This window comes from Carassius gibelio, chromosome A7 (assembly GCF_023724105.1).
Source record: "Carassius gibelio isolate Cgi1373 ecotype wild population from Czech Republic chromosome A7, carGib1.2-hapl.c, whole genome shotgun sequence".
In the NCBI taxonomy this organism is placed as follows: Eukaryota; Metazoa; Chordata; class Actinopteri; order Cypriniformes; family Cyprinidae; genus Carassius; species Carassius gibelio.
This window is the reverse complement of record NC_068377.1, coordinates 31,954,964-31,975,860: the sequence shown is the minus strand read 5'-3', so window position 1 is coordinate 31,975,860 and position 20,897 is coordinate 31,954,964. Positions and strand designations below refer to the sequence as shown.

The window sequence follows — 20,897 nt, the reverse complement described above, 5'->3', positions numbered from 1 at the left end:
TTTTGTTCCCAAAATACTCCTTCCGGTTTGTCACAAGTTTCGAAAAGTTTTTTTCGAGTATGGGTCTGTGTGACGTTAGATGGAGCGGAATTTCCTTATATGGGTCCTAAGGGCACTTCTCCCGGAAGAGCGCACGCTCCCGTATAGCAGAGCACTGAGAGCACAACAGACTTCACTGATCAGAGCGAGAGCGTCTTGAAATGTCACAAAAGAAGTGTGTTTTTGGTTGCCAGGGCAAGACAACCCTGCACAGATTACCAAAAAAAAAAAAACAGCATTAAGGGACCAGTGGATGGAGTTTATTTTTACAGAGCATCGACGGAGTTGTGCAAGTGTTTGTTCCCTGCATTTCGAAGATGCTTGTTTTACAAACAAGGCCCAGTTTGACGACGGATTTGCGTATCGTTTATTTCTTAAGGATGATGCAGTCCCAACGAAAAAGGGTCACGATCGTGTGTTGGAACCGCAGGTGGTGAGTAAAACTGCTTCAAATATCTCTGCCTCCTTGTTAGTGCCTCCCCTCCTGCCTGTCGGAGACCCGGGTTCGAGCCCCGCTCGGAGCGAGTCGTTGCTGCTGCTGCTCTCGTTCAGTTTCAGCCTCGGGATCTGATTCTGGATCATAAATAAACGGCTGAATCTGACTGTTAGCCATGGTTTGTTTTGGATGAAGTTTTTTTTTCCTCACGGTACCGTACTCACAACTTCCAAACGCTCTCAACGCAAAAGCCTACTCGCGCTCGTGATTCAAATTTGTTGAAAATTGGACTAACGGTCTATGAGTTCAAAAGAGTAGGTTTACAACATGAATCAAAATGGCAGAAAGGAAGTTCAGCCAATTATGGTTTAAATGTTCTTGGCATGTTCCAAGGTATCTAACAACATCAGTCTCATTACAATATGATAATGTATGCATAAGTAATTAGCATTTTTATAAATTCACTTATCAATTTTAACCACAAGGTGGCACAATTTTCACGATTAACAAAGTCCAAGCATTCTTAAAATATAGAATTTTTTTAAAAAATTCTAAATGGCTGGTGCCCAAGATGGCTGACCTGGGAAAATTGGGTATGAATTGAGTTGGCATGACCCACCAAAACTAAAGATACCAGTTTTGTGATGTTTGGTCAAACCATTCAGAAGTTATAAGCAACAATATGCATTTTTCATATCTCCTGACCACTAGGTGGCACTGTGCCAAAACACTGCAGGTAGTTTCAGGTCATGCTTGTTATAACACAAACCAAGTTTGATCTCAATACACCAAATTGTTGCCGACATATGCCTCACATGCATTTTTGGGTGCTTTTCAGCAAATTCGTTTGCATGTTATTAGAGAACGGTTGTACGAATAAACTTGAATTCCATAACTTTTTGCCAGCATGGTCTGAAGTTGATATGTTTACATTTTCGTAAAAATCGGGGCAACAGCTTAAGAAGAGTTTTGAAAAAGTACTAAAAAGTATTCAAACAATGGAAAATAGCAATAAAAAAAACTAAACTTTGCTTTTTATAATTTTGGGGTTCATTCAACTTGGCATGAGCCATTTTCTGGCTTAAAGATCAAAACTTTGGACAAGTGGTGGTGCTAGAGAGTTTGAGTTATAGACTCAGAATTGGCTCTGGTTAATGTTTGGATTGACCTTTATCAGTGTGCCAAGTTTCATAAATTTACCATAATTGGTTCTATTGGCTGCCATAGACTTTTGGTGGAAGAAGAAGAAGAAGAATCCCAACAGATACAATAGGTGCCATCGCACTTTCAGTGCTTTCAGTGCTTGGCCCTAATAACTGTTTTCTATTTTAATATACTTAAAAATTACAGTGTCAAATCTTAATCATTACAAATATTTGACAAGTAGTGTGCATAGATATGTTTTTTTTTTTAATACGTGTTGCTCTTAAGAACATGGGTTATTGTTGTCCTCTTAAACATTCTTAAAAAAAAATTAACTTTCTTTCTTTAAACTATGGGCGCTGTTCTAAAGGAAACACAAAACCATCTCTGGCTACGGAAGTTTAAATCTGGTCCAGCTTGCTCTTTATCACTGAAGGACAATCAAAGGCTATTTTTTTATCAGGTACAGTAGACCTTTGCTCATACTTGTGTTGACTTGTTCTAGATGATATCAGTTTAGTCTGGGACAAGAATAAGATTCAAACTTTGGTCATCTTTAAAGTTTATTATGGGATGCGGTAGCTATCTTAGAATAGGGTCTTTGTATGTTCACAGTAAGATTAATAATTCTTGAGATGCTAGAATAAGATTAAAAATTGGCAACTTTTGTGAGTTTAAACAGAAGCGGTGAGCATGTGGGACCTGGAGAATGGAACGCTATTGTCTCTCTTCACACTTGACTCAAAGATCCCGACCATCTCTCGGCATGGACCCAACAACAGCACACCAATTTTGGGCTTTAGTGACATGTCTAATCTCCAGGACGGTCAGCAAACAAGATGCACAAACGAAACACTACTTGTGGAAAAGACCTGTTTGGGGAATCCAGCAGGAGTGAAGATGAGGAAGATGAAGAAACAAACCAGAAATGATAAGAAGAGCACTGTGTACTGTATAATATAGGTTAACAAGAATGAATTCAGTCTGAATGGAAATAAAGGGCTTTATGATCACTTATATTCACTTTGTCTTGATCTTAAGGATTCAAAAGGAAATTTTAGTTGCACACTGTCCTGGGAATGTGAATGTTTGAGTTCTATCAAAATGCAATGCATTATGATCAGCATTTCTAGTGCTTGTTTTTCCACATACTATGAATTTACAAGAACTTCCCCGCCTTGCCCTCAGTCATGAGATCCATGTTATGATAAAACAAATCTTAGCATGCCTGTGTTATCACGTTACATAATTTCAATGTATTTTCTTGTAAATTCAGATATATGTACATTAACAGAAAAGTATTTTATTGCATATGCGAGTACTTTGACAATTTGGTGTGTATATGCTTAAACAGACCCCCCTTACAGTCAAGCATGGTGAGCATGAGTCAGATTTTCACTTCCTGCATTTGTCACATGATAGATAAGCACAATAACAACTTCCTGCTTAAATTCGGTTTAAAAAGATTTAAACAATTGTATCTGCGTTATCAAGGAGAATAAAAAATAACTGATGCAATTTTTTGTTTTGGCTTTATTTTGTATTTATTTATTTTAGTGCTCTCTGTCTTCATTTACATAAAAGTAAAACAAGGGTGTGAAATCAGCGCGTGACCGCTTCATTGTGTCAAGGTTGCACTGACTGATGTGGCTGTTGCCTTGTAACGACACGTTTAGACACTGTATAAGATGCACTATTTGCTTTTTGATTTATTCATTCTGTCGACATTATGAAACAACTCATCTAAGTATGAAATCTAGTAAACAAGGCTTTCAATGCATATCTGATTCAAACATGATTGCCACGATAAAAAGTGTCTCTTAAAAGCAGTTTGTTCCAACTAGCCTACATATATAAGAATGACAAACTGACAAAATCTTATCAGATTAAGTTTCTTTTTCTAAACTAACTCGGTCACTGTATTGAATTTCTAGGACGCTAAAAAAAACTCACTAGAGTTGTGATTGGACAAACGCTCAAAGCGTGTGGAAAGGTTGAACTTCCTTCACTTCATCAGTGGTTTCGTTTCAGGCGAATAAGTGCAGTGTGAGAAAGCCTTTCAACAGCTCATACTCGCGCCGCTCAACAGCTAACAATTCAGCAAATCTTTGTGTCAGTTACATCGGAATACGTGCCACGATGAAACACGGATTATTCCTTATCGCGCTTCTCGTTGCTGGAACAGGTAAAGTACATTATTTTACGATATTACTCGCATTGAAATATGCAATTACCGTGTGTATTTACCATTAATTAAATACTGTGGTAGTAACTTTGATACATAGGCTACCAACTGAAAGATTACTGAATTGCATTGCATATGTAAGGAACTTGAAAAAAAAAAGTGCAAACCAATATAAAACTGAGTGATTTCAGCAATAAGGAAATGGTTGTGTTACAACATTATTGACCTATCCGTAACCTTGTATCTAATACATATTTAAATTTTTGAGTCTTACTATTGAGAACAATTTTAAATAAAAATAAAAAAGACGGGATTTATTATTTGACATACTTTCCGGGAACTACAATAGTTTCGATTCTACCCTTGACTTGAATACAACGCCATTAAAAAAACCTGGTAAAACAGCGCTAGTAAAACAAAACTAAGGTCAAATTTTAAATGAGATCTTAGGATATAGTTACATACAGGAACACAACCACTTCCTTATTGCTGAAATCAGTCGGTTTTATTGCACCTTTTTGCACAGACCTACCATACTTTATCTTTCAGGTTCCTCACAGTTCGGTGCAATTTCGTTATCTTTCAGTACTAGTGTATATCACTACACAGGGTTTTTTTTTGTCTGGTGAACTGGTGAACGAACCGCCGAAACTTTCCCTAAACCAAAGCAAATGTCAGTCACTTTGTCAGCACTTACATTTCTTTTATGCGGCTAAACGAATGATCAGACATCACGTGAAATCGGCTGAAGTGAACTGTCACATTTCTTTGTTGGGAAATGTTTGACGTGTGTGCACTTGTGACAGCGCGTGCTAGGGAGGAAGTGAATGTGTGTAAATAGCATTACATGTGCAGAACAGATGGACGCATAATTATAGCTGCAGAAATATCGTTTTGCTTTTTTCCTAATTTTTCTAATTGAGGATGAAGGTTTCGTCAGATTTAACTTCCATTTGGAGAGAAATTCTTACATTCTCTTTCTGCATCTTTCTCCTCAGCTCTCACCTCAGGTGAGGATGGTTCAGCTTATATGGCCCCAACAACAGCCCCCAGCCTGAACGCAATTAATCCCAACAAAACAACTACGACCCACAGCCCCAACACAACAACAACTACGACCCACAGCCCCAACACAACAACAACTACGACCCACAGCCCCAACACAACAACAACTACGACCCACAGCCCCAACACAACAACAACTACGACCCACAGCCCCAACACAACAACAACTACGACCCACAGCCCCAACACAACAACAACTACGACCCACAGCCCCAACACAACAACAACTACGACCCACAGCCCCAACACAACAACAACTACGACTCACAGCCCCAACACAACAACAACTACGACCCACAGCCCCAACACAACAACTACGACCCACAGCCCCAACACAACAACGACGACCCACAACCCCAACGTAACAACTACGACCCACTACCCCAACGTAACAACTCACAACCCAAACTCAACAACTACTGCACCTACTACTACATCAATGCCAATGCCAATGCCAACACCATCTACCAACATGACAACTGGGAACTATAATGTCAGTGATGGTAAAGGCGCACCGTGTATTATGGTTGAGGCGGCAATCGGGATTCGTGTGAACACCAGCGAGGTAAGATATCTTCTGTCGGGAGTGAGAGATCTACATCCAAATGTGGTTCTGCTTATATCTAAATCACTTATATCTTTCACACTGTCTACCTTGTCATTCTTCCATATAAATATCATCTGCTCTGAAACATTTGTGTCTCTCTAGGTAAATGATACATACATTGTTCAGCCAAAAAAAACTAATGTCAAAGGAAATTGCTCGGAAGAAGAAGCTTTTCTCATGATCTCATTCAGTGAAGGCAATATTTCCTTACAGTTTCAAAAAGTAAGTCTGTTTACATCTTTTCACAATTAATTCTTCAAATGTTTTTTAAAAGCTGGCAAGTGGCAATACATTTCATAAACCATATTAACCTTTTAAATGTAGAACAGTGGTTTTCAAACTTTTTTTTAAGAGCAACCCTATTTTTTTCAGTCTATCTATTTGTCTGTCTTTCTGTCTAGATACAACTTTGCAGCACGTACTGTACGCCAAATTGGTCATTTTAGCAGCATGAATAAACAAAAATTGTATTCAAATTCTGAATGCACTATATGTCGCCAAGAACGCAAGCAAATAGCGCCCCCTAAATCACTGAATAGCATTCAGGCATTTCAATTTATCGTGATCCACGGCGAGTGAAATGCCTCTGAAATTGCTTTCCAGAAATAAACAGATAAGTCTGTGATTGGCTACAATGTTCAAGACTGAGTGCCACCACAAATACATATTGGAATCTGCTGCGAGGCGGTTGACGCTGACTTTCGTTTTGTGTTTATGTGTTTCGTTTATGTTTATTTAATCATTAAAGTTAAGTTTGCCGGATAAATGTTACGTACATCTGAACATTTTCGTATTCTATTGTGTTTGTGTATTTTTGGTTAACATTATAATAATATTTTTTCTCACTTTCCAGGATAAGACAACGAAAAAGGTCTACGTCAAGTATGTGCAATACCATTTGAGCTATGCTTTCAAAAAAGGAAGTAAGTTCCCTGCCATGTATGACTAGTACAATTTTCCTTGTAAAACGTGCAACAACACACATTCTCAGTTTTCTGCAGTTTATTCCCAGGACTTTGGACTTTTATTTATATAGTTAAAAAAATAGAGTCTATCTAAATAAAGTGGTTACATTTTAGTATTGGTCTATTTTAACTGTAATAAGTTATATATGATTTTTTTACTTATTTTAGCTTATTCAAAAATTTACTGAAAACAGAAATCTTGCTTCAGATTTTTTTAAAATGATATAAACAGAAAAGCTTTAATAAAGCAAACACTAGGCCATGCAGCTCAACCAGTCTGGGAAGAATAAATATAAATGTCACCTTCTGCCAAGTAAGAGAATAAGGAATAATTAGTGTCATTGTTGGTTACAGTAAATATTCTCTTTACCTCACTGTGAAAAATTAATGCATGCATTTCATTTTCAATTTAAAAATAATAACTTTATGACATTGCTTAAGGACACGTAGATATTTAGTGCTAATGGCTATAACTATGACTATTATTATCACAAATAAGTTGTCATTTTTTATTATTTCATCCAAGCCAACCCTAATCTAACTAAATCTCACTAATTAAATTGTTTATTTTTGTTATCAAAGTTGAAGGAAATTACACAGGGATGAACACGTCTCTTGAGCTGTTTTCTGTGGATGCGGGTCACTCTTACTCCTGCAAGGACGAGACGGTGCACATGGGGAACGGTGTGAGTCTGGATCTGACTCAATACAAGGTTCAGGCCTTCGATATCAAAAACAAGAATTTCGGACCACGTAAGTATAGAGTTATGATGCTTCATTATATTAAAGCACCCCATCCTTGTAGTTGATGACAGTTATTTTGTTACAAGCTTACAAGTTATGTTGCTACTGAACTGGACATTTTTATTCAGTGTATATTTTGTTTCCTAGATTCTTCATACAGCTTGTTTACAAAGATTGTTGCAAAACTGTCATGGCGATGCAAAAAAGCTGGTTAGACCAGCCAGATGACTCTTAACAAATGTCTGCATGTTATAAAGTCCAAAGGCCACCTATTAACTAATAGGGATCTTATTCCCAACATGTTTTTTTTTTAAATGATAGTCTGCTACCTTTTAATTTAACTCTAAATGTTTGTTTGTTTAACAATCGACATTTGTTAGCTTTAAAAGTCATGTAAATTAAAATATTATCTTCAACTGAACTGTTGAAAGAGCAGCTGTTACTGCAATTTTTATATATTAAAACTAATAAAAAACATGCTGGGAAAATATTATATAAATATTAAATATTATCAAAATTCGAATTCTATTCTAATTTAAAATGCATAATTTCAGTTAGGGTGAAGAAAAGTTTTTGGCTTCTCTCCTGAGGCAACGAGAGCGCATTGAGCAAAATATTACTAATGCATGTTTATTCATGTAGGCAAATTCAGACACAGGGTTATTGTTTTGATATGTCATGCATCTCCAGGCAATGACACTCATTTCTGCGTGAGTTTAGAACAACTTGTAAGTTCTTGGTCGTTTAGTGTATAATGCCCATTATCCCCTCTGTAAACATTTACCAAGTCAGTAATGATGCCTGGTGTTTTAAAATCTGTTCAGATTTGAAAAGTGGCATGGTGTATACCAGCTTTCAATTTTTGCAACTGCAATATTGACTTTTCAGTTCTTACAATGAGACATAAGTTCAATCTGCTCTGTTTGTGCTTGTACAACAGCTGAACTATGCAAGGCTGATCAACCTGACTACCGCGTTCCCATCGCCGTGGGCGTAATCCTCATCATACTCATCATCATTGTAGTCATTGCTTACCTCATCAGCAGGAAACGGAGGACTGATGGGTACCAGTCACTATAAAGGCCTATAATTCATGATTCATGAGAATAATAGCAATTTTAGTTTGCATGAATTTTAATGCTGTTATGTATGTCTAAAGCGAATGTTGTCTATGTATACCATTGAACATGGATGGCCTAGGATCTTTCCAAACAATGTGTACTATGCAGGGACAGTCTGCCACATCCTAGCAAACTGAATCTGCCATCACACTTTTGACATCACAATAAGATCATGATACAACCAGATGGCAAATGGCTTACATGCCTTGTTTTAGCCTATATTTGTAAACTAATTAACCTTTTTCAAGAACCTAATACTGACAATACAGAAGGATGTGCTTAATCTGTTGTTGCTCCATCTTAAGTGTAATTGCTCTTTTGCCTAGGTGCTGGTCACTGTCTGTCACACATCTAATGCATTTTCTGTGATAGACGATAAGCCATTGTTAACCTGATTCTTTTTAAAGGGGCCTAAAGGGATGCTTATAAGGGAATTCATTTACTTACGTTGTGTAATTAGTAACAGAAAGTATTTTACTAGTAGTTGCAATCTAGTATTCATTCTGTAAAAAAAAAATCTGTTTTTAACCTGAAGAGTTGTACTATACTGTATTGTGTTCTGAAGCTGCATTTACAGTGTAAACAGACTTTCGGGGAATATTGTGTAATTTTGGTTACAAATAAAAAATAATTTGTTTAAAAAAATCAGCGAATGTAATAATTTTTTAAAATGCATTTAATTGAACACATAATAAACAATGCATCATCCTGGAGAAACGTTTAAATTTGGTCTTATTTAGCCATTTCACTCATATTTAAGAATTTGTGGATTACCTTGTGTATCAGTGGAACCAATGCAAACTGGAGATTTTTGTTCACATGAATCCTGTGGTGTTAGCCTGGAACGAGCGCTCCTGAAAAGGGAAAACACAAGCACTGTTTTTGTCAGTGTGTTGGTAAGAAAGCATACAAATGCAGAAAGGATTTCTGTTACAAAGAATTACTTAGATATTTATTTAAATGTGCTTGTTTGCAAGTTACAAATCGGCATGTTTTTTTAAGTATGGTTACCCACTTTCTCAATGAATCAATAAATTAATGATAGATAGATAGATAGACAGATAGATACGTAAAAAGAAAAATACCCCCTAAAATATGTTTTTGATTTGAATAATTATGTAAGCCTTGAGAGGATCAAATATACATGGAATAGAGGGGTGGCGCTCAAGAGCTCGTGCGTGCGTGCGTGCATCTTCACTTTGGGAATTGCTAGGAAATTTGAAACCAGCGTCGGTCAGGAAATATGCAGGAAATATGCAGTAGTGGACGTAGGGGAAAACATTTTACATTTGTCAGCTTCAAGCTGCAGCTACCCCCGTCTCATCATGTTTTCTAATGCTGAGAATTTTCTTTGTACAAAGTTTGGTTAAAAAATAACACAAAACTTCAAAACAGATTGGTCAATGAAAAAAAAAATAATAATAAAAAAATAATAAAATAATTGTTTTTCCTTATGCCCTTTCATGTCCATTTTTAATAACTCCTGGCGTTTTCTACAAAGGACATAGAATAAAACATTAATTAAATGTGTTTCTGCTCCAACAAATGTAATGACATAAAAAGAAAAACTTTTTCATGGTTCTCAGCCTCAATGCAGCTCAGTCATGTACGCTGCCATGTTTTTTTTGGTTTTTTTTTTTTTTTTTCAACATTTTCATCAAGTTTTGAAGGAGAACTCACTGCAAAAAAGACGTAACGTTAACGTTATGTGGTGTCAAGTTTAGCCTCACCATCTGTACTGACGACAGACCGTGAACTCTTCACACTCCGGATGGAAGAGGGGTGGAAACATTCCGAAAACCCCACAAAAAAAGCCTTTCTAAGGGATTCTGGTTGCAATAAAATAGCGATTGTTTTGAACGTATAAGGCTATACATTGAAGACCAGCAGAAGTGAAGAAAATGACCAGTAAGATATAAATGACATGCATTTTGGAGATTGTTATTTGGGTAACATATTTGTAGCAGTCGAGCCAGGACTGATCCAAGACCTTTGTTATAAATCAACAGGCGAACCCGAGGAGGCAACGGCAGAGGTCTCGGAGACTGCTGCCGCACAGAGCGCGAGCGACCCGGGGACGTTACTGGAAGTTACTTTCCAGAAGAACCCCCGTCAAAAATACAAGTACCTGGAGGCAGAACCCAAGATATTAGGGGTAGCTACACGTGAAGGTGACATCGGAGTAGAATACAGTGCAGTTTCAAACACATCTACTGAGTAGTTTTATCTCTCATCCACAGGTGACCGAGATCGCACTGGCTGTCTTCCTTGTTGGCAGAATCCCCCTTTTCATAGGAATAACCGGATTTAATTTACAATGCTTAACTCTGTCATTTTCATTTGTTGTAAGTGTTCATTTAAAATGCTTTAACAGTAAAATATTTTATATATTGTTAATTGTATTTATCCTTATAATTTATATATATATATATATATATATATATATATATATATACATATATATATATATATATATATATATATATATATATATATATATATATATATATATACACACACACATATATATATATATATATATATATATATATATATATAGCCTTCTGATAGTATAAATGTTCCATCATTTCTCTATAAAAATATCCACACTAAAATATACCACTATGATTTCTCTGAACAGGGCATAATTGCTGGCGGTGTAGCGATAGCAGCACAGAACCTTCACCTGCAGACAGTAAGATGGGCTTCTGGACTCATCAGAAACCATGAAATATCATAAAAGATATCTATCCTGCATGCTTGTTCTATGTGCAGAATGTACCCCCTAAATTTCTGAGTTCCCACTCAGAATGTGTCGCTGAAGTGGCACTTAGAAATAAGCTTTTGAGTGTGTGTCTTTCGTTTTTGTTTCTCAACAGCTCAAGGCTTGTTTGGGAATGCAGGTGGTCACATGTGTGGCATATATCGTCAGTCTTATGGTAACATCTTTACGGGACCTACACTTTATTAGCTGCCGGGATCCTTATTTTTTCGGGATAACACATGCAAATGACACATGCGTACAATTAGAGGTAAGCAAAACATTTTAAAATAGAACATTTTACATTTATCAGTGTCACTGTATGATGTTCACATTTGCATATCACTATGCTGTGGATTATGCATCATTTAAATATTGTTATGTATATATATAGTGTGTGCATATGTGTGTCTTGGAATCAGGCACCATAAGGGAGAACTACATGATATTTGGCAGGTGGTTTTAATGTTGTGTTAATCAGTGTATATATTGTTCATCCTCTTTACTTACAGAAGGGATTTCATCTGCTGTATTCAATAGATGAGCTCACGGAGGTGACTCAAATTGTCCTCTCTGCCACACTAGCTGCGTACTGCTGCAAGGTGATTCCTTGCTGCTCTCCCAGATCTCATGTGGTGAGCGATTCGCATTTCATATCTGTCAATGCCGGCAAGCAGTTTGAATGATGAACAGTATTATGCACAGTTCTTGATTGTAAACTGCTTCTGTCTTTTTCAGCCTGTCATCGTTATGACGCCACCCACAACTCCGCAATGAAAGTGAGAGTGTGTGCATCTAAAAACACTAAAATTACTAATAAATCTCAATCTTAGAACACATTATTAGACACAAAATAATACATTATACCTTTGTTAAACATAACATCACTAATATATCTCTTTATATATAATATATCTATATATCTATATATAATTTATGCAAATATTATGAGAACATACAAAAGTCTAGTCATTTAACAGCTTTTTAAATAGATTTTTAACATAATGTGCAGTCTACAGACCTACTCCTGAATTAACATACTGTACATGCGTATAATTTCCAGTATGAATTAATATATTAATCAGCTTTACAATGCAACACATAAAACTTGTAAAAATAGCCTTTTACAGAACACAAAGAACCAGTCTGTGCATGGACATTATCAAAATTAAATGAACAATTGTGATAATCATTAAAATATAATTACAGACTTCATACTGTTTTCACCATATTATTTTCATTTTTATAAAGTTAAAAGGATATTCCACCCAAAAATGAAATGTGTTGTGCTCAAAATATATTTTGAAGAATGTCGGGAACCGAACTAATTTATGTTAATTAATGCTATTAATGCATTAATAGCAATATAACATTTTTTTTGCATTGTACTTAAACTAATAAATTTCACAAACACCCACCGACCTGATGTCGTGATTGAATTCGTTTTTTTTTTTTTCAAAATGAGTCAAAACTTTTATAAATGTGTTATGATTAACAATTTCATAAGAAGAAATAAAACCATTTTTTTTAAAGGTTCAATGAATTCAATTATACACGTGTTACAATCAATACTTACAATTTAGAAATAATCTTAATGAAGAATCTTCACAGGAGATAACCATCGGAATCTGCAGATCTGTCTATTTAAAGTGAAAGAAAAAGGTTCTGATCCTTCAGATGAATGGTCTTTTAGACCATTTATTCCTAAAATGCTAGCTCAGAGATTCAATTGAAATGTTTCATTGGTGTCAATCTGACACATGAAACATATTAAGGGAGAACTTGCCGGTAGTTAATTGTCGTGCGGAAGAATTGTCTCTTGGTCAAACATCAGTTTGTAGCACTCGTTCAGCACTGCTAACAACCTGTCCTCTTCCACTGGCTCACATTCCTCTTTTTACATTTCAGAAATGTTAATATATGTTGAAATGTTCCAGGCAAGTGGGCTGTACACAATGATATGCTGTTCAAGAACATTTTCAGAGCCTGAAACAACAACAACAACAAAACCCTCTATTCGACAATATAACCTTTAATCAACCAAACCTTACTTCACATTTTAATATCGATGATTACTAATGCTGGCCAATAGACCTAGAAAATATAATATAAAATATATTTAAACTGTCAAGTCTATCTCATGATTTGACTGTAAGAAGCAATCTGAAAATAGGAATCAAGAAAAAAAGAAGAGGCTTTAAACCACAAGTACACACAATAAAAATGTGAAAATAACTGGATGAAATAACTATTTACTTAATGTACTAAGCCAACTAACATTATTCATATTCTTTTGGTTTCTGTGAATATATTTATATTATATATATTAGAAATACTTTTTATTAGTTTCTATATAAATAATTATTTAAATATAAATATATAAATAATGTTTGTATAAATTAAATTGCAGTCTTTTAGTTATTTTAGTACTTCAAATTCAATTAAATTAAAATGAGAAATGACTGGCATCTATCTGAAATAAAATGTTTACGTTTTTTAAAAATATCTTATATTGTTTAACATTTATTATTATAATTTTAATTCCTTGTGGAAATGAATCACAGTCTGTGAAAAGGGTCCATCACAATTATGAAAGTGGCTATGATATCCAAATCATAAATCTGTTGAGTAAGGAAGGAAGTCTTGGTTTCCTCCCACATCCCAGGACAGATTTGTTTGGTGAATCATATGGAAACAGTCCTTTATAATGCATTTCTTGGATAAAAATTACAGAAATATTATTCCAATTTAACAATTTTGTTTTAATAAATTTAAAAATGCATTTTATTCCTATGATGGTACAGCTGACTTTTCTTCAGCCATTACTCCAGTCTTCAGTGTCACATGATTTTTTTTTTTGTGGAAAACCTAACATCTTTTTCAGGATTCTTTGATAAATGGAAAGCAAAAAAGAAAAAACAATAATTTGAAATAAAAATCTTCTGAAGTATTATAATTGTCTTTCCAGTCACTTTTGATCAATGTAATGCATCATTTTTATTGAAAATATGCATAATTTATTTAAAATAAAAATCTTAATCTTACAGATGTTAAATGGATGTTGATACGGGTGTAAAATGTTGAGTAATAATGTATAAAATACCATTTGAGAATATTAATAAACATATGCAAATATTATATATTTATTTATTTATATTTGCCCGTTTATGAGTTTATTTGTATATTGGTTTGAGATAGTTGCATACAAAATTGAGAGGGATAAATATTTTAAAATCACTTTCTTATTTTCCAAACCGGTGCTTTGCTGTGACTTCATGAAGTAAGTGTAAAAATATTTTAGTTTATAAATAGTAAAAAAAATGAATAATATATTCGCAAATGTCCAATATAGTTTCCTTCTACTAATAGTTTTGTGTCACAATTTATCAAGTAAAAGAAAAAAAAAAAAAAAAAATCTGTTCGTCTCCTGACCAGTAGGAGGCGCCCAAACACACTCGTCTGTGTTTATTATCACGCTTGAGAAAGATGGCCGAGGTTGACAATGATGGGGAGCGGAAAACAACAGACAAAGATGACTTGCACGTGTTAAAGGTTTGAACTGACGCTTTAATTTTGCCTCTGTCTTTTAATAAAAGCTAAAAATAAAAAGGCATCCCCGTATTCAGATGATGATGTCGATGACGGATACTGTACACATGGCTGCACCGCCCGACTGTCACTATAACAACTGATGCACTGCAATGTAACAACGGAGAACAAAGAGGTTTTTTTAAGACAAGCAGCATCTGAATCTCTTTTATTAAACTCTGTGTAGTGCAGTGTAGTCTGATCGTGTTATTCTAACGTGCTTTCCATCATTCTTGGTTGTTTTACCCATCATTCATCTCCCTCTGGAAGAGATTCTTACTGTAGTACTGTAAGACCAAAATAAATAGATTTGAGTTCTTCTTTGCAAGAAACATTTGACATAATTGTTAATCTCGTATTTGATTACAAATACTGTTATGCCACATCTTTACTTTAATGCATGCATATTTTTTATTTTTTTGTAAGTGAAAGCCACAGTCTTTAGCTTTTTTTTAAGCTTTAGCTTTCTGTAATAATCTCTCACGATTTGCTTTCGTTTTATTAAAAATGATTCAATGCTAGTGTGCACTGACTGGGTATATCGTTCTGTCTAAGATCTCTATTTGTGTATCAACGGGTGACTATTTATTTTTGGCTGAACTGTTCCTTTAATGCATGAAATCTCTTTGATTTTTTGGAGGAGCTTCAAATGTGCAGTTGTTTAATAATAGCATGTTTCTCTCACAGGAGCTGGTAGATGATCTTTACTCCTTTAGGGACTGTTACTTTGAGACGCACAGTGTTGAAGATGCTGGTAGGAAACAGAATGATGTTGCTCAAGAGATGGCGAAGACACTTAAGAGGCTGGAGGAAAAAGAAGGTGCGCATTATTACTTATTTGTTTTCTACAAATTTTTAGGGCAAATTTTTTTTTAATTTTTAATAAAATATACTCTTGACAAATAATAATAATAAAAAGGTGCTTGAAACAAAGCAAGATCCTTTATTACTGTCTCGGCAACATTAAAAATGTCACATTGGTTTGAAAAACAAAACGTTATTTTCTTATTATGTGTTTGCTAGTATTATACCTCTGGCCTGTCTTTCAACAGACGTGTACAAACACAGTGCCCAGTTCCTGCTGCTATGGGGTCGGTGTCTGAATGTTACTCCAGGGTTTAGTCAGACTGCAGAGGAGTGTCTGTCCCGGGCGGTTAAACTGGAACCAGGTTTGGTTGAGGGCTGGAACACACTGGGAGAGCAGTACTGGAAGAAAAGAGACCTGACAGCGGCCGAGACCTGTTTCACAGGTGCACTACAGCAGGTGAGTCCCAGACCTCGTTTACACTGCCAGATAAATGTGACCAAAATCAGATTTTTTTCCTCATATGTGACACAGATCGGATCTGTTATAAAAGCACATGCATTTGGATATTTTGAGATCGGTTTCAGGCCTCACTCATATGTGGAAATAAATGGGATATAAATCAGATATGTGCCAATGCGACTGTAATGTAAACAGGCAGATCGGATTTTCTGAGGCATTGCGTTCTGTATGTCATTAAAACTGCAATGATTTGGTACTTCTCCGACATCATATGTGACCCGTGCTGGCAAAATGAGTGTAAATTAGCATGGGCTATTTTGAGCTACAGGCAAAAAAAAGTATTTGTACATTTTCTCTGCTAGCTTCTCGCGCTGACTGTCATCCGAAGTGTGTACATATAACAGTGCTTCTTACGATCCCGATAGATACACACATATGCAGAATTACAATATACATTACTGTATAGGACGTCTGTATCATTATCATAATGTTAATCTAACAATAAAGGAAAAGAGGGCCTCACTCGCTGCACTTCATTGAACTGCTTTTGTAGTTTAAATAATCAAATTATTTGTAATGAACACACAAGTTATTTTTACATTTGTTTTTCATACATATCTCCTTCGTCGTTCGCTTGATTTAAACTCCAGATTTACACTTTTTTAACATCTGTTCTTATTTAAAATAGCTGTAATGTGATTATTAATATAGTAATTATCAATAAGAAAAGATGGTGGACTTCACTATCGACTTCAAATGGGTGACTCTTGTCATTTTTTTGTCAGTTTCCAACAAATCATAAATAATTTTGATGGTCGCTAATGGATAATTTAATCCCCCCCCCCCCATTTTTTTCATTAATTGCTCATTTTGTCAGTACATGTCTAATATTATTCTCATGGGTAAGCACATGTGTAGGCGGTAAATGACAACAACACATGCACAATGTTTCAGGTGCTATGGCAAGTGTAATCACATGAATCAGATATGGGTCACAATTGAAAGAACGTGAAATGGACAGCCAGAAACATTGGATAGAGGCTACAAATCAGAATTGGGCATCAAGACCTGCTGTGTCTTGCAGGAGGCCTTATTATAGCCAAAAACAACTGGTCCCATTCATTAACTGTGCGTACACACTATTACTCAATGTTATGATCACTTATAAAATTACATTTGATTTAATCTTAAATATATTTCATATAAAGTGTTAAGTAAGTTGAATTATAGCTTGAGATGCAAGGTTTCTCAGTATAACAGAAGACATGTACAGTCAGAGTCGGCACCAGCCCATACAACCTCGATAGAAATCCAGAGCCAGGGAGGTGAGGGGGCACAATGATCTAGTTGGCGTTGGTACTGACACTGTGTGTACAGCTGTGATCAGACAAGAGGTCTGTATAAAAGGTGTTTATTTTGGTGTTGAGGAATTTGTTCTCAGAAGTTATGCATACAAATAATGACAATAACATATAAGCAATAATCCTTGCAATTATTAGTGAATGAGACCCAATCTCTTTTATGATGTCTGACTCTTTTGATATTGGATTTCTCACTGATATTGTATTTCTCATCTAGAGTAAGAATAAAGTGTCTCTGAGAAGCCTGTCTATGGTGCTGCGACAGCTGCCACCGCAAGAGGACACTCGGGGGCAGAGCAAACGCATTGTGGAGAGTGTGGAGCTGGCCAGGCAAGCTGTGCAACTCGACGTCACTGATGGGACTTCGTGGTGTGAGTGTATTACACTGCTATTGCAAAAAATAAAATAAAATACATTTGGTGCATTCCTTTTGAGCTGTGAAATTGGAGTTAGTTTGGACTTTACAGGGTATTCCGCCCCCTTAAAGGGACAGTTCACCCAAAAATGATAGTTGTGTCTTTCCAAACTTATATGGTTTACTTTGTTCTGTGGAACATTAAAAAAAAAAAGATATTTTGAAGAAAGTTTGTAACCAAATAGTTTAGGTTCCCATTGACTTCCGTTAAATTTTTTTCCATAAAGCAAAACCAATGAGGACTGAAACTGTTTACTAACATTCTTCAAAATATCTTATTTAAGAAAGTCTTACAGGTTTGAAACAACATAAAGGTGTGTAAATCATAACAGCATTTTCCGGTTCAGGTGAACTATCCTTTTAAAGAAAAGTGAAATGTTTTTGCCAAGTGAAGTGAACTCCAATAGATATCCAGGCTGTTGATTGGAACACAGCAATTGTTTCCTATCAACATTTCTGAATAAAGACAGAATATGATGTTGGTATATTTAATTTTTCTTTCGGTTTGACCCAACAGATATTTTAGGGAACGCATATATCTCCATGTTTTTCACCAGTGGACAAAACCCACAGCTCTCTCAACAAGCCCTCAGTGCCTATGCACAGGCTGTGAGTATTTCTTCATAACTCTTATTCATGTATCAACTTTCATTTGTTAATATTCATTATATTATTTGGCCAAAACTGGCTGTCATCATCTTGCCTTATAATTTTATTGGTGCATATTAACAGGAGAAAATCGACAAAGCATCCTCAATGAATCCTGACCTCCACTTCAACAGAGCTACGGTAACAATTCTTTCAGTTGCTTTCTCACACACTTTCTCAGACTCAGAAGTTTCTCAGACTCAAGACTTGTTCACCAGCAAATATGTCACCGTAAAACCAGCATCATATCCACCTTGTTGCTTATCTAAACTGGAAAACAGCCTGCTTTTGCTCTTCCACTGTGTATGGCAGGCCTAAGAAACTCTTATCTGTCACCAGTTGTACCAGTATGAAGAGATGTACAGTTCAGCTCTGGATGGATTCAGCCGTGCTGCAGCTCTGGATCCTGCCTGGGAAGATGCTCGGGAGAGAGAAAAACAGCTGCTGAATTACCTAGACCAGCTTACAGTGTTAAAAGAGAATAAGGTGAGATAAATGAACAGTGACGTTGTAACTTTTACAGTTTACAATGGCACGGAACATGCATTTGAAAATCATTTTATGGGAGTTAAACTACTGACAGCAGAACAGAGAAACATCGCCGAGAGCATGTTGTGAACGTTGAAATGCTCAACTTTATTCAAATGTCATGTGAAAAATGGAAGGTGGCAGCCAAATCCTGTCAGGTGCATTTAATGATGTTTTTTCAGGAGCATTTGAAAATCTGCATTGAACTGGAGTTTCTATTGAATTTATATGAAAATCATATATTTACATGTCTGGTCTCTTTCATTGTCATATTATTTACATGTCTGGTCTCTTTCATTGTCTTATTATTTACATGTCTGGTCTTTTTCATTGTCATATTATTTACATGTTTGGACTCTATAAGCAAGTGTATTAAAATGACACATCTTGATTTTTGGGCATTCTGAAAAAAACACTTCCATCTATCCAACAGTAATAGTGTGTATATATGAAGATTAAGTTGGAAAACAATTTGATAAAACATGTAGCTGTAGGTTGTTTCCAGGAGATGGCAGTGGAGTACAGTCAAAAAGTATTCTGGAGGTCCGTATGGAACCACATGAACCTCACTCTCTGTGTTTTAGGGGAAAGTAAAATCTCGGCGTCTTCGTCACATGCTCTCCTCCCTCAGCTCCTCCACTTTGGGCCCATGCTCCTCCCCTCAGTTCCGGTCTCCCTCAGGCCGCGTGGGGAGCCTTGAACCCCGCAGCTTATCTGCTCTCACTCACGGCCACAACGGCGGGGTGGCAGCACTAGGAAAAGTGGTCTTCAGTCTGGCCTCAGAGGGCCGTATGGCCTTGTGAGTTTAAATGCCTCTGTCACATTAACACCCTCTACAAATATTTACTAGTCATTTACTAACTAAACTATTACTGGATATAGCTAAATGTCTGCTGAGTGATTTTTTTTGTTTTTTTGTTGTTGTTCTTTCAGCACATTTGGCATGGTGGACAGTGAAGAGACCTGTTGTGTAGTAATGGTGTATAATACAGCAGACAGCTGGGGTGTTTTAATAGGGGATACTGTAGTCATTCCTGAACCACAGGTTAAACGGCACAGCGTAACGCACAAAGATAAGGTATGTGTTCAAAACTTTCCATTATATTTTATAGTTTAAATCTCCACTTACACTACCCTTCCAAATGTTGAGGTCGATAAGATTTAAAAAAATGTCTTTAATGTCGCATGATCCTTTAGAAATCATTCTAATATACTGATTTGAAAACATTTCTTATCTTTATCAATGTTGAAAACCATTGTGCTGCTTAATATATTGTGGAAATATGATCCTTTTTTTTCTCTAGAATTCTTTGGTGAATAGAAAGTGAAATAGAAGAAAATTTTGATCCTTTTAATGCATCCTTGCTGAATAAAATTATTAAATTCTTTAAAAATATATATGCTTATTGACCTTAAACTTTTGAACAGTTAGTGTACATATTTACACAAGCAAGATTTCAACAAGTTTGCAGCCATTATCTGTGGCCACAGATGTAATAACCAAATTATAAATGTATCTTATTATTTGTATTACAATAGCTGTAACAAATACTGATGTCTGTTTCTTCTTTGCTATTCCCTGTAGTCATATGACTTCCGAAGTATACGTGTGGACTCTCCCTTGCTACTTATAGTCAATGGGAAAAGACAGGTGATGAAAAGCCAAAGTGCAGCCTTCGTTACTTACAAACCTCAAAGTGAATGAAAACTCTAGAGAGGACACACGGTGAGAGCATTGAGAGCAATGAGGGTAGTGTTTTTCCAGTTTGTATATATTTAGTTCTGTTCCTGTTTCTGTGGACGGGAAAACTCTGTACATATATATATTTTTTCCTCTTGTTGATGGGCATCATTGTTAAGATTGTACTGTGGTCTGTTTCATATTTGGGTTGTGAAAATAAAAAAATGAAATCCCAGTCTTACTCTAATCTGTTTGGCAGTTCCTACAGGAAATTCATACGGGGTAATTCATGTAGGGTTTTTCACATATTTTAATTAGGAGTTATTTCCCACAGTAAGGTCAT

The 20,897-nt window shown here is 35.8% G+C and overlaps 3 protein-coding genes across 3 annotated transcripts; all 3 read left to right on the top strand.

The window, feature by feature from the left end:
* The first annotated feature begins 3,635 nt into the window (after positions 1-3,635).
* LOC128017255 (macrosialin) lies at positions 3,636-8,950 on the top strand. The gene is made up of 6 exons (XM_052602551.1): positions 3,636-3,803; positions 4,802-5,433; positions 5,578-5,697; positions 6,329-6,398; positions 7,023-7,193; positions 8,125-8,950. The coding sequence occupies exons 1-6, from the start codon at positions 3,758-3,760 to the stop codon at positions 8,262-8,264; spliced, it is 1,179 nt and encodes a 392-aa protein (XP_052458511.1). The 5' UTR covers positions 3,636-3,757; the 3' UTR covers positions 8,265-8,950.
* A 1,056-nt stretch (positions 8,951-10,006) lies between these two features.
* Positions 10,007-13,569, top strand: LOC128016338 (uncharacterized). The gene is made up of 7 exons (XM_052600824.1): positions 10,007-10,213; positions 10,315-10,460; positions 10,546-10,650; positions 10,947-11,000; positions 11,185-11,337; positions 11,579-11,701; positions 11,805-13,569. Exons 1-7 carry the CDS (start codon positions 10,207-10,209, stop codon positions 11,841-11,843), a joined length of 627 nt encoding a protein of 208 aa, XP_052456784.1. The 5' UTR covers positions 10,007-10,206; the 3' UTR covers positions 11,844-13,569.
* Positions 13,570-14,494: 925 nt separating this feature from the next.
* LOC128017253 (tetratricopeptide repeat protein 5-like) lies at positions 14,495-20,789 on the top strand. The gene is made up of 10 exons (XM_052602549.1): positions 14,495-14,618; positions 15,342-15,474; positions 15,707-15,918; positions 17,500-17,653; positions 18,215-18,306; positions 18,430-18,486; positions 18,685-18,831; positions 19,458-19,672; positions 19,807-19,951; positions 20,459-20,789. The coding sequence occupies exons 1-10, from the start codon at positions 14,553-14,555 to the stop codon at positions 20,576-20,578; spliced, it is 1,341 nt and encodes a 446-aa protein (XP_052458509.1). The 5' UTR covers positions 14,495-14,552; the 3' UTR covers positions 20,579-20,789.
* Positions 20,790-20,897: the final 108 nt, after the last annotated feature.

Coding starts and splice junctions, on each gene's coding strand:
- LOC128017255 (XM_052602551.1), top strand. CDS start 3,758: ATGAAACACGGATTATTCCTTATCGCGCTTCTCGTTGCTGGAACAG. Junction 3,804..4,801: donor GCTTCTCGTTGCTGGAACAG/GTAAAGTACATT, acceptor CTTTCTCCTCAG/CTCTCACCTCAGGTGAGGAT. Junction 6,399..7,022: donor CTATGCTTTCAAAAAAGGAA/GTAAGTTCCCTG, acceptor TTGTTATCAAAG/TTGAAGGAAATTACACAGGG.
- LOC128016338 (XM_052600824.1), top strand. Junction 11,338..11,578: donor ACACATGCGTACAATTAGAG/GTAAGCAAAACA, acceptor CTTTACTTACAG/AAGGGATTTCATCTGCTGTA. Junction 11,702..11,804: donor GCTCTCCCAGATCTCATGTG/GTGAGCGATTCG, acceptor TGTCTTTTTCAG/CCTGTCATCGTTATGACGCC.
- LOC128017253 (XM_052602549.1), top strand. CDS start 14,553: ATGGCCGAGGTTGACAATGATGGGGAGCGGAAAACAACAGACAAAGAT. Junction 18,832..19,457: donor CAGTGTTAAAAGAGAATAAG/GTGAGATAAATG, acceptor TCTGTGTTTTAG/GGGAAAGTAAAATCTCGGCG. Junction 19,952..20,458: donor GCGTAACGCACAAAGATAAG/GTATGTGTTCAA, acceptor TATTCCCTGTAG/TCATATGACTTCCGAAGTAT.